We start from the raw sequence: 23,930 nt of genomic DNA on the forward strand, positions 1-23,930 counted from the left end.
GGAAGGACCTGTGGATGTCAGGGGCTCTTGTTTCCAAACAGAGACTTCCCTACCCAAAGCAGTGCAGAGCTGGGCTTTGGCCTCCATCTACAGGTGCAGATTGAGGCAGGTCCAGGTAAACTATGGTTTGGGTGCTAAGGCTCATGACAGGCACTCAGAATAGGGAATGGTAGCTAGCAAGGGGAACTCTTTCATTCTCTAGTCCGAGAAATCATGCTGCATATGCTGTGATTAGCAAGAGGAGGACAGAGGGCGCAGAATATATACACCGGTCAGAGGGAGCAGGCCAGTGCTGGGGCACACGTTTGAGACCAATGCATGAGAACATCCCGCAATGCAAATTCTTAATTGCCCAGCAGCCTAGTCCAGGCTCTGTTTCAGCAGTATACACAACAGTGCTTCTCGTCTTTGCTTCCACAGGAATGGAATTTAACAGAATACCAGACTGGAGAACAAAAATACATTGCACAGTGCATACATATACACAAACTTCATATGCACTCCTCACCATTGCCAAAGCAACTAGTGTGAAAAAGATGGGAGTGTGCTCAAGAGTGTGACAAAGTTTGGAACTGCCACTACATAGTTTCCATACAGCAGTTGAGGGTTATGATTAATTCTGCACCTAACTGTATTCTTCCAGTTACAACCCAACAACATATATCTCTTCCCCACGCCCTCACCTGCATCTTCAGAGAAGGAGCTGAGCTGCGTGTAGCCACAATGGTTCCTCTTGTCTTTACTGAAGATGCTGTCTATGTTCAGTGATTCCCTTTTGGGTCTCCAGGTTGGACGGTACTTGCTAGATGAACTGGATTTGGATTCACTGCTGGTACTCTCCATTTCCCAGTCGCGAGAATGCACAGGCAAGTTCCTGGGGCGTCGTATCTTTGACTGACCTGCAACACTCCCTCCACAAGGAGAGCCTTGGTTGGTCTGGGCTGGTCGGTTGTGGATTATATTGCTGACTGTCTCTTTAAACTCTCTAAGTCTGCTGGTGCTGCTGGATGGCTTAGGGGCAGTTCTGGGGGCTTGTTTCTCCTTCAATGTTTCCCCTGCAGTATACAAAGGAGAAGGCAGGAGGAATAAAAATAACTTCATTTTAAATTGGTAGCACTATTCACAGCATCTTTCTGAAGCCATACAAAGGAAAATTAGCAAAGGCAAGATAGACCAAAAACACAGACAGGGAGACACACAGCAAGGGAGGTGCACATACACACAAAGAATCACAAAAATACGTACAGAGAGAGTGATGAAGAAATTAAAACAATGCCTCTTGCCTTCACTATGGTATCCTGATGACTGTATCTCATCCCCTTTTCGCCGAGACCGGCTAGAACTCCTCTTGCGGTCAGTCAGTGAGCTCTTTTTGGAAATATGCCTCTGATTACATTCACTGTCGGTCAAGTGTCCTGAAAGAATAAGAGAACACAGTTTAGATGGCAAGAGTCTTTGGATTGGTTGTTCAACAATCTAAGAATAGTAGGCCCTTCTCACTCTTCCTGAACTGCACAGACACTCCAATGCTAACTGGCAGCTTCTAGTAATCAAAGTCATTTGCTTTAAATAATTTGTATCTAAAAGTTTATAAAAATAGTCACAAAAGAGGCACAAAGCAACTCCAGGGACTGTGTTAAATGAGATAGATCATCCACAGAGATGGGAAGCAGTTGGTTGTGCCTTGCCTCGTAATGCTCCAGGGACACCATTATCTTGCAATACCAACACTCCAGCAGCTCTCGTACTCTTAAACACACACAGCTCTTAAACAAACATGGCTAGTTTGATTTTATTCTCCACACAAATTCTCTTTTGCTCACTACACACAAATCTTTTCTTTGCATCAACTGAGTTAGAAAATATTTGTTCACAATTTAGCACAGATTTTCCCTGTAAGGGTTTGCCCTTTGGTAAGAGTGCCTTATCCTCAGACCAATTTACTACCAAGCTAATGACCACAATAATTTTTTAAATTAAGTTCGAAATCCCTTGAAGTGAGATTACCAATAATGGTTACAAGTGTGTAAGCACTCAGCTTTGTGGTTCCTACAAGTCTAAGACCCCAAATCTGCAAACACATGCATGTGTGTGACTTTACTCACATGAGCAGTCCCATTCCAAATCAGGACTGCTCCCAAGCAGAGGGGCAGGACAAAGATGGAGTTTGGGAAGGAGATCCAGCCTTTCCACCATCAACTTCAATCTGGCATAGGTGTAGTGAATGAAAATTCCAATTCCCTGACAACTGTTCAATGGCCTTTGTGGGAGGAGCTGATGGTCCCAATCCAATTCCTCTCCAGAGAACCCATGTCGCAGATCTTGCCATTACAATTAGCTTTTTGAATTCATCTTTTAAAATAAATAATATCAAAATTCAAAAAACATATTAAAGCAAAAGGAGAATTTGCTTTTTAGGTAGAGGTGCTACATCAACAAATAAAGATGTGACAGTGTGCATGCAAGGGCAACCCACTCAAACAGAGGCTAATGAGATTGAAACATCCTGTGTTTCAATTTGTCTGTGAAGCCAAGGAAGAGAGTGATTTTGTAATCGGTACTCTTTAGAAAGAGGCAATATATATGGAAGTGGGGAAATAAGGAAAGAACAAGAGAGGCGTCCGGAGGGAAGATTGGGGGGAGTGGTAGGTAAATTAGGTGCCTGAGCAGGAAAGATGTCATGAAGTGGGTTTGGGGGAACTCACTCTTTCACAACATGAGCTTTGGATGACAGCAGGCACATAATGGTATTCTGTCAGTCTGTAAAGACTGAAGATATCTTGTAGCAGTTACCATGGTGATAAAAGAAGGCCATATTGCATTCAGAGTGCACAATTTCTTTAGCTAGCTTTAAAAAAAATTTCTTCCATTCTGATAGCAATGGTAGGTTAGGGCATTTCCAGTGTTGTCACAGCAGCTATTTAAAGAGTACCACTGCTGCTAGAGTTGGGTCTCTTAGACATGGCAAGAATATTTAATATTATCAAGTCCTAAAATGCACAATTAGCACAATTACTGGATTGGGAGGTTGACAGCTTTAACAATACTCTCCTATATTTCCATCCATACTTTGGACAAGATCACAGTATGGACAGTATGTGCCACAGTCTCAGCAGAGGCGCCAAGTACTAAATGAGCATGGAGCCTGAATTACCTTGTCGCCCTAACCATGGTCCTTCCAGACCAGCGACAAAGTCCACTAGTGAGGCAGCATGGAGAAAGTTTGCAGTATCTGCACGCACGCTGTACCTGGGCTGTGAATTTCAGTCTCCAGAGCTGTCAATCTAGCACCTTTCATTAATTTTGCTGAATTCACTAAATTAACAAAACAAGATTTCTCCTAAGCAAAACAACATTTCTCAACAAACATATGCAAAATCTGCCCCTTGAAGTGTATTTTTACATACTAGATGCCTCACATTCAAGCAATCATATGGATTAATAGGCAGTCATGTCCATGAAAATTATCTTTATAGCCACAAAGGCTGGGAGCATGGGGTTAGAGAAGGGAATGAAACCAAATCACTTGAGACAGATCCCAATGTGATCTTAGGAGTTTGAGTAGAGGAGTTAGAATTCACGCATTATTTAGCTCGACAGCATTGGCTGCCAGAAGTGGCAGAGGGCTAGCTCAACCACTCAGTGAGCCCCACCCATACCCATCCTGATGTACCCAGGTGTTTGAGGGCACATGGCCCCAATTGTCTTCCGTCCCAGGAGGGCGATGTGGGATGGGGTCCACAGAATTCTGGGGTGGAGAAGTGGGGGAAGTGGCCATTAATGAAGAATCCAGCTTTCTCCCAGACTGATTCAATAGCAGTCGCAGTTGACAGGAGCGATGGAATGGCTCCTTTACAGCCCCAGGAGTCAGCATTTGATGGCTGAGCTGTTGCGTGAGGCTGGGAGATTAACTTTTTTTGGGGGAAGACTTGAGTAGGGAGGGAGGGAGGGAGGACGGAGAAGACAAAGGGGGATGACCAAGTAGGGATTAGCTAATAGTCAGGGACTGAATATAGCTGAAGACTAGATCAGGAAAGAGGAGGCAGGTTTGAATTAGGCAGTAAGTGAGGGGTAAGAGCTGGAGGAAAAACATGGGATAAAGTTAGCATGAGAAGAAATAAAAGGAGAAAGTCACTACACAAATCATGAAATCAATAATATAAACGTTGAATTGTATCTGTTCGTGTATTTTCATTCCCTCTCCCACCCCTCACCTCTTCTGTCTACTTCGACTGTAACTGTTGCAGGGCAGGAGCCTCTCTAATTACGTCTGTGTCATTTTGGGATATAAATAATATCCCAGCATCTTAGGATAACTAGGCTTTTTGTTGCTCTGAAGATCAATATAAGTTCTGGTTTTTCATCATTATCAAATTTTGCCCTACATTTCCCCTTCTATCTGTTTCTCTCTCATCTAGGACTACTGTGGCAGCCTTAGCTGCCAAACATTTAACCTGGAAATACAAAATATATCAACCATCCAGAGCCAAAGGCTTGGAGTGCCAGTTACTGAATGCATAGTAAGGAATCAAAGAGCACCGAAGAACCCCTGTTTGAAATCTACTCTTCCACAAAGTCCAGTTCTTCATTGTGAGAAATACCTTCCCCCAGTCTGGTCTGAACTGTAAGTAAAGATTTGAACCACAGATGGATACATGTATGCTGTTACAAACAGGAGGGCAAGAACTTGCTGAGTGAAATAGCACCAAAATGTGCTGCTTGGAGAAATTTTGGTGCAATAAGGAACTGTTCATTTAACAGGTATGCCCTCTTTGTGAAACCTATTGGGTTTGGTGCACGCAAAATTAGTTCCATTTACAGATATACTATTAACAGGTCACCCTTTGGGTATATGGAAAGTTCCGCTCTTTTAACTAGTGTAGTCCTTTATTAGAAATTAATGTCAAAGCTCTGTGCTGCATTCAGGAACAGACTGGCCAGGTCACAGGCTGGATGCTTAGTGACAAGCACAGGCCACAGCTGACAGGGTAGCTCTACACCTTGAGACCTCCACCCTATCTATTAGATTCTCCCACCAGACCCCTCACCCAGCTTCCTCCGTAGAACAGATTCTCCTCCAACTCCAGATCCCCATCAACTTGCCTTCACAGTACAGGCAGACAGCTATCCTCTGACCTCTGTCCTTCCACAGTGCAGATGGATACTCATCCTCACTGCTGTCCGCTTTAAGCAGAAACTCCCTGATGACCACATACAGGTCCCGGTAGCGTGGGCTCCCTTCCCATATAGCCTCAGCTTCTTGAATGTAGGAACTTGCACATGCCACCACTGACAACGTTTTGAAATAGTGCTTGTACAGCTGCACCATGCTATAGATTGAGGGCCATAATTCACCAGATGCCAGCACTTCAAAGAGCACCCCATGCCAATATGCCCTGGGCTGTATTTAAACATATATTGTTTAACTGAGCTCTACTGTAATCCCCAGATTCACAATGGCTACATGAGCACAAAGGTGTCTGCTACCTGTGTCCCTGCTGCTTTGCGAAGCTGTGTCATTCTCCACATTGTAGATGACTGTCCCCTGCGAGTCAGAAGAGAAGTGACTGACCACAGACTCATGGTGTAAGTGTTTATAGGGATAGCTGTCTGTAGAGGAGTCTGTCCTGGTGTCACTCGAGATGGAAGGCTCCCTCCCTAATGAAGGAAGTAATGGCAAATGTCAGCCTCTATTTGGGATATACAGATCAGAAGAGATTATGACAGAAAACAGAAACAGAATGGAGGAAACTAAACAGAAGCAAAGAAACAGGTTTAGGAACAAAGAGATATGCAGAATCACTTACACAATATTCACAGATTCAAAGATGGTGGAATTGACTGGGTGAAGACTCATGTCATCTAGTCTAACCCCTTTTCATCTATGGGAGAGGTCAAAAATATACTTTCCATAAATATGACTATGATGAAAACTTTACCAATCTCCACATGAACTGTCAACAAATTAGTTAATTTCAAGATGATTTTGTTCTTTATTAACTAAAAAGCCTATTAGCATAATTGAACTGTGGAACTAATTGCCACAGGACTGCACTGAGGCCAAAAACTAAGTAAGATTCTAAGAGAATTGAAGATTTATATGGATAACAAGAATATCCAGAATTATAATAGTTAATGCTAAGAACTTTCTAAAAGAGATATTAAATTTCATGCTTCAGGGTTTAAACCAATCTAACTATTAGGGAATAGGACACATCTGCCTAATGCAAGGTATCTTGCACCTTTCCTCTTAAGCACTGGGTGCTGGCTGCTGTTGGAGACAGGTTCCTGCACTAGATGGACCACAAGTTTGATCGAGTATGGCATTTCTCGTGTCACTAAGCCCTTTAAAATATATAGACAGATTACTCTTTCTGTCCTTTTCTCTCAGCCTGCAGGAAAAATACTTTGGATAGTTTACAGGGTGTTGTGTATGTACAACATACCAACCTACACATGCATGCGCACATTAAAATTAAAGAAAAGAAAAACTGAACACATGAGCTCTCTATTTAGTTTTGTAAGCATGTAGTTCCATGGTCATTTTGATTTCTTCTGGGAGCAAACCCAATAGTCTATGTAAAATTTCTGTGAAAGTTATCTTCTGGACCCTCAAGCCTCCCCCTACTGGTTAAAAGTTTCATTATTCCTCTGCAATGTGGTGGGAGATCATGGTCATGAAAGGAAAGGAAATCTTGGTTAGCTAGAGACCAATCCCATGGAATGCTTTGAGTATCAGGGTACGGAGCTTGAAAAGGACTCTGTATTAAACAGAGAGCAAATTTTCACAGGGAGGCATTCATAGTGAGCTTTCTGACTATGCACAGAGAGATCTGTAACATTTTGTACCACCTCAAGCTTTCTCCAAAGAGCCTGGCTTCAATCCTAGATATGATGAAATACAATGATTAGCCTGAAGGATAGGGTGCAATCTTATGGCCAGTCACAGATGGGCAGATTGATTTAATCAGAGGGAAGAAAAAACTCATTTTTAACTGATGTTGTAGAGGAGACAAGTTCTTTGAAGCATTCCTCTCTTTCTCCTAGCACCATATCAGCTTGTCTGGGTTCAGCTTTAGCCAGTGCGCTTCGTGCTTATTTCAGCTAGGCATTGATAAAGCTGGGAGATATACTGTGGCTGTTTGACATAAAGGAGTTGCAGAGCTCGATGTCGTCCAAATTCTGCTGGCACCTCAACCCGTATGGTCTCACCAGCCCTCTCAACAGCTTCATATAGATATTGAATAACGTGAGGGAGAGGACCAAACCTTGTGGGACTCAGCAGTGAGGATTTTGGAAATGGAAGAACAGGTTGCTCATAATGACCTTCTGCGTTTAGTTTGAAAGAAAACACCTGAACCATTTTAGGATGTTTCTATTCAGCTCTGAAGCTTCTTGGAAACAGGTCAGGATACAATAAGATCAGATGCTGAAGAGAGATCCAACAGAATGAGTATGGATGTACTTCCCTTGGAGGTCAACCAGAACGACAAGAACAGTCTTTGTAGCATGTCCTGGCCTGAAACTTGCCAGAGATACTAGCACCTAACAGGTGGCATTGGAGACTCTTTTTTGCAAGGTGCTCAATTAGCTTGCTTAGAAATTGGAGACAACACACTAAGGGCTCGTCCACACTGGCACTTTACAGCACTGCAACTTTCTCGCTCAGGGGTGTGAAAAAAAACACCCCTGAGCGCTGCAAGTTTCAGCGCTGTAAAGTGCTAGTGTAGACAGTGCACCAGTGCTGGTACCTATTCCACTTGTAGAGGTGGTTTTTTTACAGCACTGGGAGAGCTCTCTCCCACCGCTGATGGCGCGACTACACAGCCACGTTAAAGCACTGCTGCTTTACTAATGTTGCTAGTGAAAACATGCCCTAAGTGGCTGTGTACAAAATCTATTGTTGAGTGATGCTTTCATTAGTACTGATTAGAATGTTGCTGGTTTTAGGGTGCGTGGTAGATTCCCCTCATTATATGATGTCATGACAATCTGTTAGTAGAGGCCCCAGATGCTCTCTACATCTTCAGCAGGATGCACATGGACAGTTACACTGCAACAGGCTACTGCAGGGTAGATTCACACCAAGCTTGCCGTGGTCTAATTGTTGTGTAGACAGGCCCTAATCATGTGAATGGGTTGAATTCCTGAGAGGAAGGTGACATTTTTCTGGTCCTGCTCTCAGACTGCTGTTCTTGGCAACCTATGAAGCCCTCCCAAATGCAGGTTAGCGTCTCTGTAAATATCCAAGAATAGAATCAGCCTTCCTTGCAATACTACCACAGTGTAAGCTCATGTACAGTTTATATCCACCACCACAATCTCTCTTCTTGATTGCTTTTAAAATGTGCCTCTCAAAATGTCTATACTCCCTCTTCTTTACAGGAAGCCTCATCTCACTTCAGTCTGTTCAGTGTCCTAATTTATCCACATAATTAACAAATTAGCCTTCTCTTCGTGATCATTATTTCAAACATTGAGCAGACTCAGAACTCATCTCTGAAGGCATCTTACTTGACCACATCCTTCCAATCCAATGGAACACCACTGACAGTGCTGTGTTTTCTCTCCCTAATCCATTAGTGTATCATATCAGTACCATATTGCTGGATAATAAAGGATATTTAAGAGACAGTATTGTGTTGGATGCCTCATTTAAACCCCAAGAGATTCATGTTGGCAGTCACTCTCTTTATGCATTCTGTATGTTGTGTCAAAAGCATTGATCACCTTCTCTTATGTTTTGTGCATCTCTGCTCCTGTTTCTTTCCTGTTAAAAACTCAGGATAATTTTATGAATTCAATCACTAGATAAATCTGATACTGTGTCCATATTCTTGTGTCAGTATTTTCTCCTAGATATACTTAGAAAAGACAAATTTCCAGACATATTTAAAATGATAGAAACTTTGAATGTTTTATGATTAGGTAGGTTTTTTGTAATCATTTGGATAGAAGACTGTCTTTATACATTTAAAAAGTAAAATTACAGGCTCATCCTTGGCAATAGCATATTGTCTCTTGAAATTCTGGCTGTAACAATCTGGGAATGCTCCAAAGACAGTGAATTCTGCCCTGGATGGAGTAAAAGAGGATGGCTCATTGCATTATTTAACGGAAACCTTCCCCAGCTGACATTTGGTCTTAAAGAGAAGCCCTGAAAGCAAGCCCTTCAGGCAGGAGAATGTACTTGTAATTTATGAAGCTGTAGTTTGGAAGGGAAGGTTTAAGAGTTAAAATACTGAGGATCCTTCTCAGGACTCCAGGTCAGCTTTGATCAGTGACAGAGACCTGGCTAGCAAAACAGCACCCAAAACGAAGAAAAATTTTTCTAACAGTTCGGCTGCAATGGAGATTGGCATAAAGCGTGTACAGTTCAGATTGTTTACCTGAGTCCTCGCTATCATAGCAAGTCCTGCTATACTGCTGTAAATCCACCTGAGAGGGCAAGTCTTGAATCGACACTGGAGTTCCTCTCGGATCTGCATAAAGCAGCAGCAAAGGCTGATAATGACCCTTGATGCACTTGGTCACAACATCTTTCCATTTTGGACCAATCTGAGTTAAAAAAACAACAAGAACAAGAACACGCCTTAGCTTTTCTTTTTATTTCTCTCAGGCAAACCAGGAGACTGGTTCTTAACCTCTTCATATGCTGCACTGTACAATCAAGTAACACTCCCTGCACACCTTCCCGCCCTCCCCAAAGATTCTTGATGCCCAAAGTGACAAGGGACAAGTGATAAGTGATCACAATAAAGCTGCACTAATTCTACCCAGAATCCCACTCTACATTCACATGCTGAAGCATTTCATGCTTGTTACAAACTCTGAAATGTTACTGAAAGTAAAGATGTTAATTAAAATTGACATTTCCATGCCTTCTTCTGACAGCCACCATACTGCTGTCATAATTTGTGATACCAGTTGGACGGGAGCCCAGTGTCAGCAGAGACCTGAAACAGTTTATGCCTTGTTTTGATAATCAACATATTTACTGTTTTATAGTTAAACAAAATTAATGTTTGCTAGAATATAGGCTTAAATGAATATTCTTTCCCATTCAGAGTTTAGTCATGCTAAGAAAAACTTTTTACCACATGAAATTTCCCAACACTTCACTGACCAAAATCAGGGCACATTTTTAATGTTATAGCTTTGGTACCAATGATTATCAATTAATCTATCATTATTTACAAGATGCATTAAATAAAAAAAATAAAACACGCAAACCACAGATTTCCAGCACTGGGATTAATTAAGATCACAGCTAACATTCGGTGGAGACTCATCCAGCATGCAAGAGGTTAAACACTTTGCTGTATAATCATTTCTTCTTCTGAAAGGTCAGCATGACTGTATTTTCTGTTTTGGTGAGCTGGACTTTAATTCTTGCAGCCAGTATTCATTTGAAAACACTTCTCTGTGTTTTAGTACAGGTTTCCAGAGATGCACAGAACATCTACTCCAACAGGTCTGCTCCTTACACAGATATTCTGTTGCAGCACCATATTATCCTTAGCAAGGTTTTACTGCAGAGGAACATGACCAAGAACAAGTGGAAGGCTTATAGCTCTCCCTTAGAGACTGTGCTTGGTGAGATTATGGAAGAAAGCTCTCCTTTGTTACTTTTGTGCCTTTGTGACAAGGGGAAATAGAAGGGGAGGGGCATGAGATGAAGCCCAACGAAATAATGAGATGTAGTAATCATGTGCCAAGATCCCAGTGCTGATGGCTTTGGTGCCAAGCATTTCATCCTAGGTGCAGAAAGAAAAAAGGCACTGGTAAGAGAGGGAAGAATGCGCCTCAGGAAACAACTACTAGAGGGGAGTGGCATCCAGATATTTCAACTGTGAACCTTAGGAAAAGGGACTCAATGGCAACACCATTTGTCGGGGGGGCTGGGGGATGGTGAGAAATACATCCAACGGCATAGGTGAATTGTAGGATTCCAACCAACAGCATAAAGGCAAGACTGGCAGGCAATTAAACAGAACCAAAGAGAAGGCCTCTGGGCCTTCTGGTACCACTGAACAGTTGTCAGTTTACCTGGTACTGGTTGCCATGCAGGTCTCTGCTGTACAGAAGTCCACAGCTGTTTCAACTTTTGCCATCAGCAGTGCAGGCACCAAGAAATCAAAGAAAGGTCAATGGGAATTAAAAAAAACAGTCTGAGGTGACACCATGAAGATCAAAATAATGTAGATAAGGGGACCCTCCCATCATATAACTAGAAGGCATCTTTGAACGGAGAAGAAATAGGATCCTGAACACTCATTTTTTTGTTCTTCCCTTTCCCCTTCCAGGTCCCTCAGACTCTTCACCCTCTCTCCTCTCTTAGGCCTTATTTTTATTTCTTTACGATTCTCCCATTTTAAATGGGTTATCCTCTGTTGCAAAATCATGTCTTCTGGAGAAAGCATCTCCTCCATCGGACTTACAGAAAGCATTAGTTCATTCAGAGAAATCTTTAGGAGTAGTGGAGTTAAGTAGGACCTCAGGTGTGAGAACACACACACAGTTTCTGGAAATCTTTGGAAAGCAGTATGGATCTACACTCTCACCAATACTCAAAACAGTTCTTAGCATTTACAAAAATAATCTCCTATTTCCTTACCTCTTTGACATGGGCATCATCAAAGTACATCCACTTGCGGATCTTCGTTTGGAAGAAGAAGGTGGAGTAATGTTTTCCGTAGTAACAGATCATTCCCACCAAATACAGCTCTGACTGTTTTGCTCTGTCATCAGTTACTCTGAAAAAGAGCTTCAAGGGGTGAGGAAAAGGAGAGAAGAAAAAATTATATAATAAAATTCTGTGCATTAAAATACTGTGTTTCATTTGAAGAGCTAAAAATGCTTTACAGAGCTGCATTAAGTGTTATATGCCATTTTTTCAGATGGAGAAACTAAGGCACAGAATGGTTAAGTGATTGGTCCACGGTCATACAAGTCATTGGCAGAGGTGGAAACGAATCCATGTTTCCTGACAGCCCACAACTGCCTTGTAAAGAAGGCATTTATATCAATGATGTAATTCCCTGCTAGACTTTAAAGTGTATTTCTGTTCTGAAAATTAATAAAAATGGCACTCTCTTTCTCAACAAGAAGCCTACTCCCTGTATGTTTTCTGTTACATCTTGTGGCTTTACTGAGTGACTTTTAAAAAGCTACTCTTTACCTCTTTCTCTGCACTGCACAGCCAACACCGTTCTGGTATGGAAGAAGGAGCTGAAGTCTATTCTGGCTCTAGCAAGGACATACTGAAGCCAGTGGCCTTGCAGAGGTGTAACTGAGGGCAGTAGTAGGCCTCCAGAGTCTATCAGTGGTGGAGGTGTTGGCTTTCAGATCCCAAACTGATTTGTGTTGACTTTTAAAATTGACCAGATTTCATTTAGAAATCACTGACACACAAAAAAGCTCTTTTGGAGTCACTTTTCTATGCATTACTACTTTACATTTTAAGGGCCAAATTCTGTTCTCAGGTGATGCATCTGCAACTTAGTGCAGATTCATGCCAAATAGTTCAATTAGTTTCTCAGTGTTAAGTGAGTAACTAGTGATAATTCCTATCATGTGGCACACCAACAGTTTAGACCCCAAATTTAAGTGCTGAAGTCTCAGAGGAACTGACCTCCAGAGTCTAATTACAATATAATATAACCATATTCAGTCACTGAGAAAGTTAAGATACTACATGAGCCAGTATCTCCCAGTCTCTTGTGTTATCTCTAAAATAAGATAGCTGTGACCAAATCCTTGGATGGGGTTACTTAGGAACAAGTTTTTAAAAAAACATAACACACTTTGGCTCCATTACAAACACAGACAGGAATAACTATTGTTCAAATGGAAAAAAACCACAAATATTGGTAGGGAAATAGACAGCTATTTTCAAAAGCAATTGACGCAAATGAAAATCAGAAAATCCCCCTGAAAATGGGAAACATTTGGATTCAGATCTAAAATTGGCACTTTCGGGCCACTTCCAATTTTCAAGCACCTAAAGTGACATTAAGAATATAAAATTATTAGAATTAACATTTTAAAATATGCAATTGATTAATAACTAAGAATATACAATTAAAAATTCTGTACAAGTGTGCTTGTCCGTGTTCTTTTAAATCTGTTTCCAACAGTTGCAACTACTCACTAGTGCCAGGGAAGTAAAATGATTAGGTAAATGAGACACCACCTATCAGAGTAGTGGGACCATTTCCTTCCTCTTCTCTATTCCCCTCAGTACCGCAGCAGATCTTGTTCAAAGAGCAGAGCACTCACAAAGGGGAGTTACCTAAACTATGGGAGTAAGGAAGAGCAAGGAGACAAATAGTTGATCCGATGCCAACAGTTTTTCACAGGCTTGGTGGAGCATTCACAGAGGGCCCAATCCTTGGGTTGAGCCAAGCTCCTCTCAATGCAGGATTGGGATGGTCAGAGGCAAAGGTGGCTGCATGCCATGTTTATGCTCCCATGATCCCAGAATCAGAGGTGAACCTGCATCCTGAATGCATACAAGTGAACAGCACAGACATATTTTGGGAAAAGGGGATTTTGAGAGATTGTCAAATGTGCAGTAGACTCACATCTCCAAGTTTGAGGCAGGTGCCCAGGCTGTGAATGACGTCCTCAGCTAGATCAGAGTGGTCTGAATCCCACACCAGCCCAATGGTGATGATCTGGGGAGAGTTCATGAGCACACGACGTATACGGATCTTTTCCCCACAGTTACTCTGAAACAAATCAAAAATCCGCACAGACATTTTTTATAACTATAGAACTGAATGGAATAAACAACTTTGCAGTTTACTGTATTACCACTGCAGGGTCTTGCCTCTTGCTTCAATATAGAAGGTGGCTGGAGTGCAGCAGATTCTACATGCTCAACATATGAAGATGGGGGAGAGAAGAGCAAACTATGTGAGGACTTATGCCAAATTCTGCCTGGTATTCACATGTGAATACAGTCAATTCTTCCTCAGATGAAGGATAATGCTTAGAAGATATAATTGCCCCAAGGGAGGCATGTAAAATAGGGAGAATGGGTGAAACTGGAGGGTACTCAAGACTCCAGTGGAAATTGGAAGGATGGCTCACTTTTTTTTCCCCCCACACATTATTGGTATCATTCTCTATTTTCTTTTCATCTGCACCTGTGGTTAAAAAGTATGTTTCGCACTGTTGAATCGTGACAAAGATTTTAGCAGAAATACCATCTACCTGACTGCACTCCATGCTCTCAGTTTACACAAATCCAGATCAAACTGGATTAATTAAGGTTAGACACATATCAGAAAATATTCAACAAATACTTGGAATCATCCATAATGCCAGATCAAAAAGGATTCATTTCTTTTCTTATCACTTGATGCAGAGAAAGCCTTTTATGGAACGGAGGGGAACTTTCTGTTTCAAGTCCTGTCCAATATTGACATTAACTCTCCCAGCTCCTTTTGGGCTCAGGTTAAGAACAGTTATCCATTTAAGCAACTGAGGGCCAATGTGGTTAAATTTACTGTGTTTGAATTACATAGAGGGACTAGGCAGGGATCTCCATTGTTATTTTTATTTTTTGCACAGATCATGAAACCTTTTGCACAGGAGATACAGGAACAATGAACCTACCTATCACAGGAACAAAACTTGCAGGAACACATCAGAAAATATCTTTATATGCAGATATAAAATTTTTGTATAAACAAAATTACAGTATTTCCCTAAAATTAGTTTCTATATAAATGTATGACTTGGGAAAGCATCTGGATTTAAAGTAAATTATGCCAAATCTGAAAAGCTAGCTACAAATTTGCCAGATTCTAAAAAGTCAATCCTCTATAAAGCATTTGGATATGAATGGGCAACTAATTCTATAAATACCTGGGAATTCAAATCTCAAACAACCCAGAAGAGCTCTACAGTTTAAATGTTAAACTACTACTTTAGCATGTGAAAAAAGATCTGGGATGCTGACAGATGTATGCAATGTCTTGGTTAGGAAGAACTGCCACAGTCAAAATTAATATTTTGCCAAAAAGAAAAGGAGTACTTGTGGCACCTTAGAGACTAACCAATTTATCTGAGCATAAGCTTTCGTGAGCTACAGCTCACTTCATCGGATGCATACTGTGGAAAATGCGAATACAGACTAACACGGCTGTTACTCTGAAACCTGTTATTTTTCCAAAGATATCTTTCTGGTTTCAAAATCTTTCTGTGATCATCCATAACACCCTAGCAGGAAAACAGACGATGTTATCAAAATGTACACGGAGTAAATAAAGAGCAAGTGTGAGTGCAGATACTTTGTATGGTCCTATTAATCAGCAGTTCTCAAACTTTTTTTTTCTGTGGACCACTTGAAAATTGCTGAGGGTCTTGGAGGACCACTTAATGATCTTTCCAAATGTTGTTTGTACCATTAGCTAACTATTGTAAAGCATTTTGGATAAAAGTGTGATATAAAAAAACCTTAATAATTAACTTTTTTTGTTCTACAAATAAAAGCATACAACTCATATTTTCATATCAGTAGTTTTACCTTTCTAATGTGATGGATGTGCCCGTTCTCCCCCGTTGCGGCAGCCCCCAAACTGGGGCTGGGAAGGATGGGGGTCTCTCCCTCTCTCCCATATCGCAGCAGCCCCCGAGCTGGGGCTGGGAAGGAGGGCCATCTCTCTCTGGCAGCTGCAGCCCTGGATCTGGGGAAAGTCACCTCTTTCTCTGGCCGCCGCAGCCCTGCACGTCCCAAATTCCCCCAATCTCACCCCACTACCCCCTCCCACCTACACCCTATTCCTGCCAAGGCCACCAGATCACTTTACATTTGCGTCTTCTCCACGGTCCAGGCACCTAATTAGTGGAGCCAAGTCTGCGTCCTTCATTTGCTCATGTGCGGCCGCACAGGCGTACACCTTAGAGGGAACTATCCAAGGACCACCTGAATGGAGCTCACGGACCACTGGTGGTCCATGGACCACAGTTTCAGAACCTCTGGACTAGATGTTCCAAATATTCAAGGCAGCAGTGGACTGGGGGGCACTCTAACCTAAACAAACACTGGTGCGACCTAAGAACTCTTAGTGCCAACCTAGCAGGGCTCCAGAAATCTTCTGGTTCTGGTATGTATATTCTGGTTCACCAAAGACCATAATGTGAGATTTCAAATGAAAGCCAGTGACACACTGATCATCAATATCACTGTGAAATGTATGTACCTGTACCATGCAAGGAGTTATATATCTGTACCAGAAAATTATGTTCTTAAGCATGTAAAGTTAAAACCAAGTCACAAAGGATCTTGATAGGCTCTAAGATAACCTCATTCATTGGCAGCACTAGTCTAACTGAGGCCTCAGATGTTATAATGTCCACCAGCTAGAGGGATTTTTCCCGGACCTCCTCTGGGTGGATATCAAGTGCCATAGTCAGCTTCCTCAACAGCTGCTGATGAGTCTTAAAATCATCCAGAGATGGAGAAACAGGCTCCGACACAACTGTGTCAGCTTCTGGTCCTCTTGTAGCTGCTTGCAAGAGGGATCCTGCTCAGTGCCGGGCTCGCTACAAACGCTACAATGCTTGTGGCAACGATGCTTCCAACGCTCAGAAGATGGAGCCAGCTGACATAGCTGCAGAGCTGTTATTGACTGGGGAGGGACCCCACAGGTTCCAGAAGGGCCACTGGTATGGCACTGGACCCAGCTACGCTTAGACCAAGGATCCCTCCTGAAACTGGGACAGAAACCAGGGTCCCTGTTGGAACTGGGACAGAAACCAGGGCAGACAAGTGGCATATCCCTCCTGAAGGGACCAGCTGTATTGGGACACATAGGAACCTACTTCAAAGCCTGATGATGACGAAGCTTCTCCTTGAGACCAAGGCAGTGCCATACCAGTCGATATCAGAGAAGGCAGCTCAGATTCTAATGGAACCAGGGATATCTTCTGTGGCTTTCCTCTAGACAGAGCTGGCCTCACTGGTGCCCTGATGGCTGCATCCAGTGGAGCTGGTCGGTGTGGAGATGAAGGCACAGGAGGCAGTACCCTGGGCACTGGTGCTGGGCAAGCCTCTTGAACAACTGGTGACATCGGCACCAAGAGGTTCCAACAGCTCTCTCACAGCTTCAAAGGCCTCAGAAGTAGACAGTACCAGGAAGATAGTATGCGGTACTAAGACATGAGGAGATGCCAATGAAGGAGCTTTGGGAGTCAGTCTTTAAAGGCCCCACTGGGCTCTGGAGTCAACAAACTCCCATTTAGAGATATGCACGGTGGAGTGCTTCCTCTTTGAATGCCCTCTCGACTCCCTAGCAGAGTTCATCTTCTTTGATTCCCTCAACAACCCCAGTACTGAGTCCAATTTCTGATGCCTCTTCTTCGGTACAAGACACGCCGATCTGCCTCTCGATTCCAGAAGAGCTGGAGGTGTGTTGACAGACTCTGAGGTGTTCAGTACCCAGATCAATGAAGAGGGCTCAGGTGGAGGCCATAGCGCCAATTCCATGAGCAGATATTTCAATCTGGCTGCCCCGTCTTTTTTCAAACAGGGCTTAAAGCCCTTACAAATACCATATTTATTGCTCACATGAGCCTCCCCCAAGCACTTAGGCAGCTAGGGTGAGAGTCACTATTTGGCATAGCCTTGCTGCAAGAGTGGCAGAGCTTGCAACCCGGAAAGCACAGCATACCTCTAGTATTGAGGCTGGTACCCAAACTGGGTGCTGGAATCCACCAAAACAACAAAAACAAAAGAAACTCTTTAATATTTGCCAACTAACTATACTGACTATACATGGTATTATATACAGTTACTAAGAAAGACTTCAACTAGCAAGGATAGGGAGATCCAACAGCCATCACAGGTGGTAGGAAGGAACAAAGGGGAGTATGGGGCAGCTCACACCTTTAAGCCTGCACGATGTATGTGAGACAGCAGAGGGTGCTGAAGCAGCCCTGATGGGTACTGCTAAGGGTAAAAAGAAAAGGAGTACTTGTGGCACCTTAGAGACTAACCAATTTATTTGAGCATAAGCTTTCGTGAGCTACAGCTCACTTCATCGGATGCATACTGTAGAAAGTATAGAAGATCTTTTTATACACACAAAGCATGAAAAAATGGGTGTTTACCACTACAAAAGGTTTTCTCTCCCCCCACCCCACTCTCCTGTTGGTAATAGCTTATCTAAAGTGATCACTCTCTTTACAATGTGTATGATAATCAAGGTGGGCCATTTCCAGCACAAATCCAGGGTTTAACAAGAACGTCTGGGGTGGGGGGGTAGGAAAAAACAAGGGGAAATAGGTTACCCGGCTGTTACTCTGAAACCTGCTAAGGGGAAAAGCTTTCCAATTGTGCAGTGGAGTGCACAGATACCTGCAGTAGAATGGACATGTGCAATCACTCAACAAGAAAATTTATTTAAGATACTGTTCCAATAATTCCTCACACCAGACAGTTTAAAAAATAGAGAGAGATTGAATAGGGACAAATATTGGAGAAATTGTGAAAGAGGAGATTTTATGCACATATTGTGGCTATGTCCAGTCATTAGGGAGTACTGGGATGCAATCTGTAACCAAATATCACAATGTGTTGGATATTTATTATCAAATGGCCCTTTGGTAATCCTCCTTGGGCTTCCTAGTAGCAATGGGCATACAAAAGAAAATTGAGAATTAATCTCTCATCTGCTAGTAGCTGCTCAGCTACTGATAGCTTCTCTATGTAAAAAGAAAAATAGTCCAACCATAGAGGAACGGTTAAAAAAAAATACGGGAGGTTGTTACGGAAAAAATAATGCATCAACTATGTACCCAGCAAAACAGAGGACAAATAGATACTTAGATATTTGGTTACCTTTTATTCAATACTCAGACAAGTTTATTCACCTGCAAAAAAAATAGCACACCTGTCCAATTTTTTTAAATATTAACATTTGATAGAGATACCTGGTGTGTTGAGTATGTGTAATCAGAGATTTCACTCAATCTAATAAAATCCATGCTCACTCTGTAATATGGTAACACCCTGTTAAACAGAGATTTGATGACTATTTTCCTGTATAAATGTTCTCTTTAAACATAAGCTCACTGTTGTAATCATTACCATTTTGTTTCTGATACTTATGTGGCAAGGATTTGTAAACCTGTTAATACTTCCTAAATAAATAAATAAATAAATAAATATTTTTTTGTGCAAGTACACATACACATACAAGCGCACACACACACACGCACACACAAAAGGGCTGCGATCAGGAGCATTTTCAACATCCTGGAAAAAAGTTTCCCATCCAAAATAAGAGAACTGCAATTCCAACAAGTGATACAAAATTAAAAAGCTTTCTATTTAGCCTTGCCAGAGTCACTGTATCACCTTCACCACCCTCAATGTCAGGTCACTTTAGGCTGCTTTGCACAGATTCTCAGGACAAAAAACCCTTTTCATAAAAGGCTTCTCATTGCCAAGAGGCCTGTTTCACCACTGAATCTAATCACTCCTGACACTTTATCCAGGGAATGAAAGATAAAGTGGGGATGAGGGTAGGGATAGCTCAGTGGTTTGAGCATTGGCCTGCTAAACCCAGGGTTGTGAGTTCAATCCTTGAGGGGGCCATTTGGGATCTGGGGCAAAAATTGGGGATTGGTCCTGCTTTGAGCAGGGGGTTGGACTAGATGACCTCCTGAGGTCCCTTCCAACCCTGATATTCTATGATTCTATGACCTCTTCCTCTCAACAGCAATTTACAAAGGTGGTTTAATCTTTATAAGATTAAATCATCAGGATTCTCTTTGCAAACTTCACTACAGCATCTTTCAGTCAAAACAACCCAAGAGAGCACAGCTTGAGATTTCCATGTCATCTTTTTGGGGGTTAGTAATAAGTCAGCCAAAAGCAAAGGGGCGGGGGGTGGGGGGAGCCGTTTTCCAAACACTGGGATATTTAAATCTTAGGGAGAGAGAAGGACACATATATTCTATTTTCCAAATGTCATTCAGGTGGCTGACGTTAACTACAGGAATTTGTGTGGTCTCCCTCGGGGCAACTGAATTGCCTTACCTGCTATTCTCTTCCTCTCTTCTCCCATTGGTTTGAAGTGCTACTGAGCTATACTGAAGGAGCACAACTAAATTCATAACTTTCTGATAGAGAAGAAGGAATGCTGAGTCCTGATACAGTGATTCATCTCTTGCATTACCGGAGGTGCTACTTTTAACTAAGCCACCTCAGGATGGTTCCCCAGAATGTTAAATAAACAAGCCAAAAAGTAAGATGAGGATAACAACAGAAGAAGGGGAAGCGATCAGCAAACGATTTAGTCAAACCAAAGAATTCACACCAGATAAATCAAAGGGCTCTTGTCTTCCACAAAGGCTATATTCTTACTAAATTATGACTTTCCATATTTTGATTGAACTGATAAAAGCTTGCCAATTTTTTAAATGTGAAAAATATATATTCATCTACTTTCATTCTCAAAGAGCCGAAGCATTTTTACTCCAACTTTCCAAAAAGGAGACATTCATCTTTGGCAGAAACTAAGCATGGAAAATTTCAGTCAGAAAGGTGAAAGTTTCGGAAAGTTCTAAGCAACTGAAAATAAAAGGGTTAGAATGGAAATGCTGACACAGCCTTGGTTAGTGTAGCTGTTACAATTCCTGCTACAATCAATGCCAGTTTCTTCTCCTTCTCCTCACAAAGGTTCACCACTAAACTCCACTGAGGATCTGACAAGATTCGTATCCCAAGAGTACACAAAGCTATATTTTTAACAGCAGCAATAATTTACAACAGTGGCTTATAGTCACCAAAATGCATCAAGAAGTTTGCCCATCCTTCCCCTAGCTACTAATTCAGGTCCTGACCCTGTATGTACTTCAAGTTAAGCACATGCAAAAGTCTTTGCAGGATCATGGGCTTAGACTGTAAGCTCTTATGGGTAAGGAATCTCACTCCATTTGTGCTGCAAAACACCATTTACATTTATAGAATTAAATAAATAGATATCCTCAAATTCCATTCACTGCCATATGTTGAACTTAAAAGAATCCAACTGTATTTTTGTATGGCTTGTGGTAGCACAGTACATGAAGGCTAGCTGGACATGTGCAAAGAACTGCTTTTACAAGGTTAAATACCAGTTTTTCTCAAACCTCTTAATTTATGCTTTTACTCCTTCTCCACTCCAAAGGCCCTTTAATGACATGCCCCAAGAGAAATGCACAGTTCCATTTCTTATACGGAAACATGTGAGCTCAGTTGAAATCATCATCTGTCACTAGGTTGCCTCCCCCATTCAGTAAGGGTCCCACACTTTCCCTGACCTTTTTCTTATTCCTAACGTACGTGTAGAAACCCTTCTTGTTACCCTTCATATCCCCTGCTAGCTTCAACTCCAGTTGTGTTTTAGCCTTCCTGATTACACCCCTGAATGCTCGAGCAATATTTTTATACTCCTCCCTAGTCATCTGACCAAGTTTCTACTTCTTGTAAGCTTCCTTTTTGTGTTTAAGCTCACCAAAGATTTCACTGTTAAGCCAAGCTGGCCACCTGCCATATTTGCTATTCTTTCTGCACATCAGGATGGTTTGTTCCTGCACCCTCAATAAAGCTTCTTTAAAATACAGCCAGCTTTCCTGGACTCCTGTTCCCCCCATATTAGCCTCCCAGGGGATCCTGCCCATCAGTTCCCTAATGGAGTCAAAGTCTGCTTTTCTGAAGTCCAAGGTCCGTATTTTGCTACTCTCCTTTCTTCCTGTTGTGAGCATCCTGAACTCAACCATCTCATGGTCACTGCTCCCCAGGTTGCCACTCACTTCTACTTCCCCTACCAATTCTTCTCTGCTTGTAAGCAGCAGGTCAAGAGGAGAACGGCCCCTGGTTGGTTCCTCCAGTAGTTGCACCAGGAAGTTGTCCCCAACACTCTCCAAAAACTTCCTGGATTGTCTGTGCACTGCTGTATTGCTCTCCCAGCAAATGTCAGGTGACTATATGCTAAGAGTGCTCCAACATAAAATAGCCCTCCAGTAATGTCATTTCAGTTTCTTTGGATGAGATTTTCTAACTCCTACTCCTCACAACGTCTGCTCTCTCCTCTTACCTCGATCCATAACTTATGTCCCAGCAATTCCAGCTGTCAAAGAGTGGGCACAGATAACAGCTTTTCTTTTCCCATACCCGAAGGGTCATAAAACCTACTGGAAGTCTTACCCACAAAGAAAATTGGTCCATCCATCTCTGATGCCTCTAGCATTGTGATGAGCTAAATCTTTAAAACCCTTTGTAGTCAGAGGCACATAACAGCAGACACTACTAGCCCTCTTCTGTCTTTTGCTTCTGTTAAAAAGTCAAGCTAAGCATACTAACCGGACAGTTTCGCAGGTCTCCCATGGTGCTGGCATTCTGTAGTAACTCTCCAAACATATCTGGAGTGGGTTTCTCTCGTCGCTCCAGCATGCAAATAGCTTGATTGCTTCAGTTCAAGGATAACATGGAGGAGAAAAGTTTATTAAAAAGTTGAATAAATACACATTTTCATTTAGCATTTATGCCATAATTAGAAAGCTGAAAAAGTAAAAACTATAATATTTTAAATTGCTTATTTTTGCAATTAATTTTTATTTATTTTGAAAATATTTTAATGTGTAAAACAGATATGTTTCAGTGGTGGATTCATGCATTTTCTGTGACTATGTTGCAGAAAGAAAATGGGAACTTTAAAGAGAGATGATAGACAACTCAAGTTTGGCTTCAAATTTGAGATTTTAAGAGAAAACTTAATAGAAATGTTTCAAGGAATATTTAATTTCCAATTAAAACACATTTTTACAGCAAATAAGTGCTTCCCTACAGAATTTGCAACCCAACCACACCAGTATTATGCTGTTGCACAAGACCTTCTAAAGGTAAAATCTTACAGATGAAATTATAAGCAACAGTGAAGCAGATATTTAATTGCACTGTTCAAGCTGAAAGATTGCAAAAAGGAAACCAAACAGCATTAGTGGAAAAAAGTAAATTATATTTTAAATATCAGAGGGGTAGCTGTGTTAGTCTGGATCTGTAAAACTGGCAAAGAGTCCTGTGGCACTTTACAGACTAACAGACGTATTGGAGCATAAGCTTTCGTGGGTGAATACCCACTTCATCAGATGCATATATTTTAAAGTTAACAGTTTTAGTATAAGCAACGTGTAAGAACGTACATAAACCCAGCATGGTTTTTATGTTCATCATGTTCCTTCAAATGCTACAGTCCCAAATAAAAATTTTAATCTCATTTGAAATTCTTATGACAAACATTAAATATTAATATTTTAAATGAATAAAACCGTTCAGATAAACAATGTCAGCCAGAAAGCTCACATAAATGTTAGCAGCCACAAGGGGGAATACAGCATATGCTCACGACCCTTTTGATATACTATCAGCACTGGTCTACACTAGGAGTTGAGGTCGAATTTAGCAGCGTTAAATTGATTTAACCCTGCACCCGTCCACAAGACAAAGCCCCCCCCCCCCTTTTTTTTTTTTTTACTTAAAGGGCTCTTAAAATCGAATTTGGGGTACTGTGGACGCAATTAGACAGTATTGGCCTCCGGGAGCTAACCCAGAGTGCTCCATTGTGACCGCTCTGAACAGCACTCTCAACTCAGATGCACTGGCCAGGTAGACAGGAAAAGGCCTGCAAACTTTTGAATCTCATTTCCTGTTTGGCCAGCATGGCAAGCTGCAGGTGACCATGCAGAGCTCATCAGCAGAGGTGACCATGCAGACCTCATCAGCAGAGGTGACCATGATGGAGTCCCAGAATCGCAAAAGAGCTCCAGCATGGACTGAACGGGAGGTACGGGATCTGATTGCTGTATGGGGAGAGGAATCCGTGCTATCAGAACTCCGTTCCAGTTTTCAAAATGTCAAAACATTTGTCAAA

General features: G+C 41.9%; 1 protein-coding gene across 3 annotated transcripts in view; it reads right to left on the reverse strand.

Moving 5' to 3' along the window:
• USP54 (ubiquitin specific peptidase 54) overlaps window positions 1-23,930 on the reverse strand; it is a 250,748-nt gene that overhangs the window by 56,104 nt on the left and 170,714 nt on the right. For all 3 annotated transcript variants that reach the window (XM_074958441.1, XM_074958442.1, XM_074958443.1), the window contains 7 exons: window positions 22,364-22,469; window positions 13,587-13,733; window positions 11,618-11,767; window positions 9,390-9,558; window positions 5,488-5,658; window positions 1,284-1,415; window positions 684-1,055 (listed from right to left, as the gene is read on the reverse strand). In XM_074958441.1, coding sequence (XP_074814542.1) covers window positions 684-1,055; window positions 1,284-1,415; window positions 5,488-5,658; window positions 9,390-9,558; window positions 11,618-11,767; window positions 13,587-13,733; window positions 22,364-22,469 — 1,247 coding nt within the window. The remainder of the gene's footprint in view (window positions 1-683; window positions 1,056-1,283; window positions 1,416-5,487; window positions 5,659-9,389; window positions 9,559-11,617; window positions 11,768-13,586; window positions 13,734-22,363; window positions 22,470-23,930) is intronic.

This window comes from Natator depressus, chromosome 7 (assembly GCF_965152275.1).
Source record: "Natator depressus isolate rNatDep1 chromosome 7, rNatDep2.hap1, whole genome shotgun sequence".
In the NCBI taxonomy this organism is placed as follows: domain Eukaryota; kingdom Metazoa; phylum Chordata; order Testudines; family Cheloniidae; genus Natator; species Natator depressus.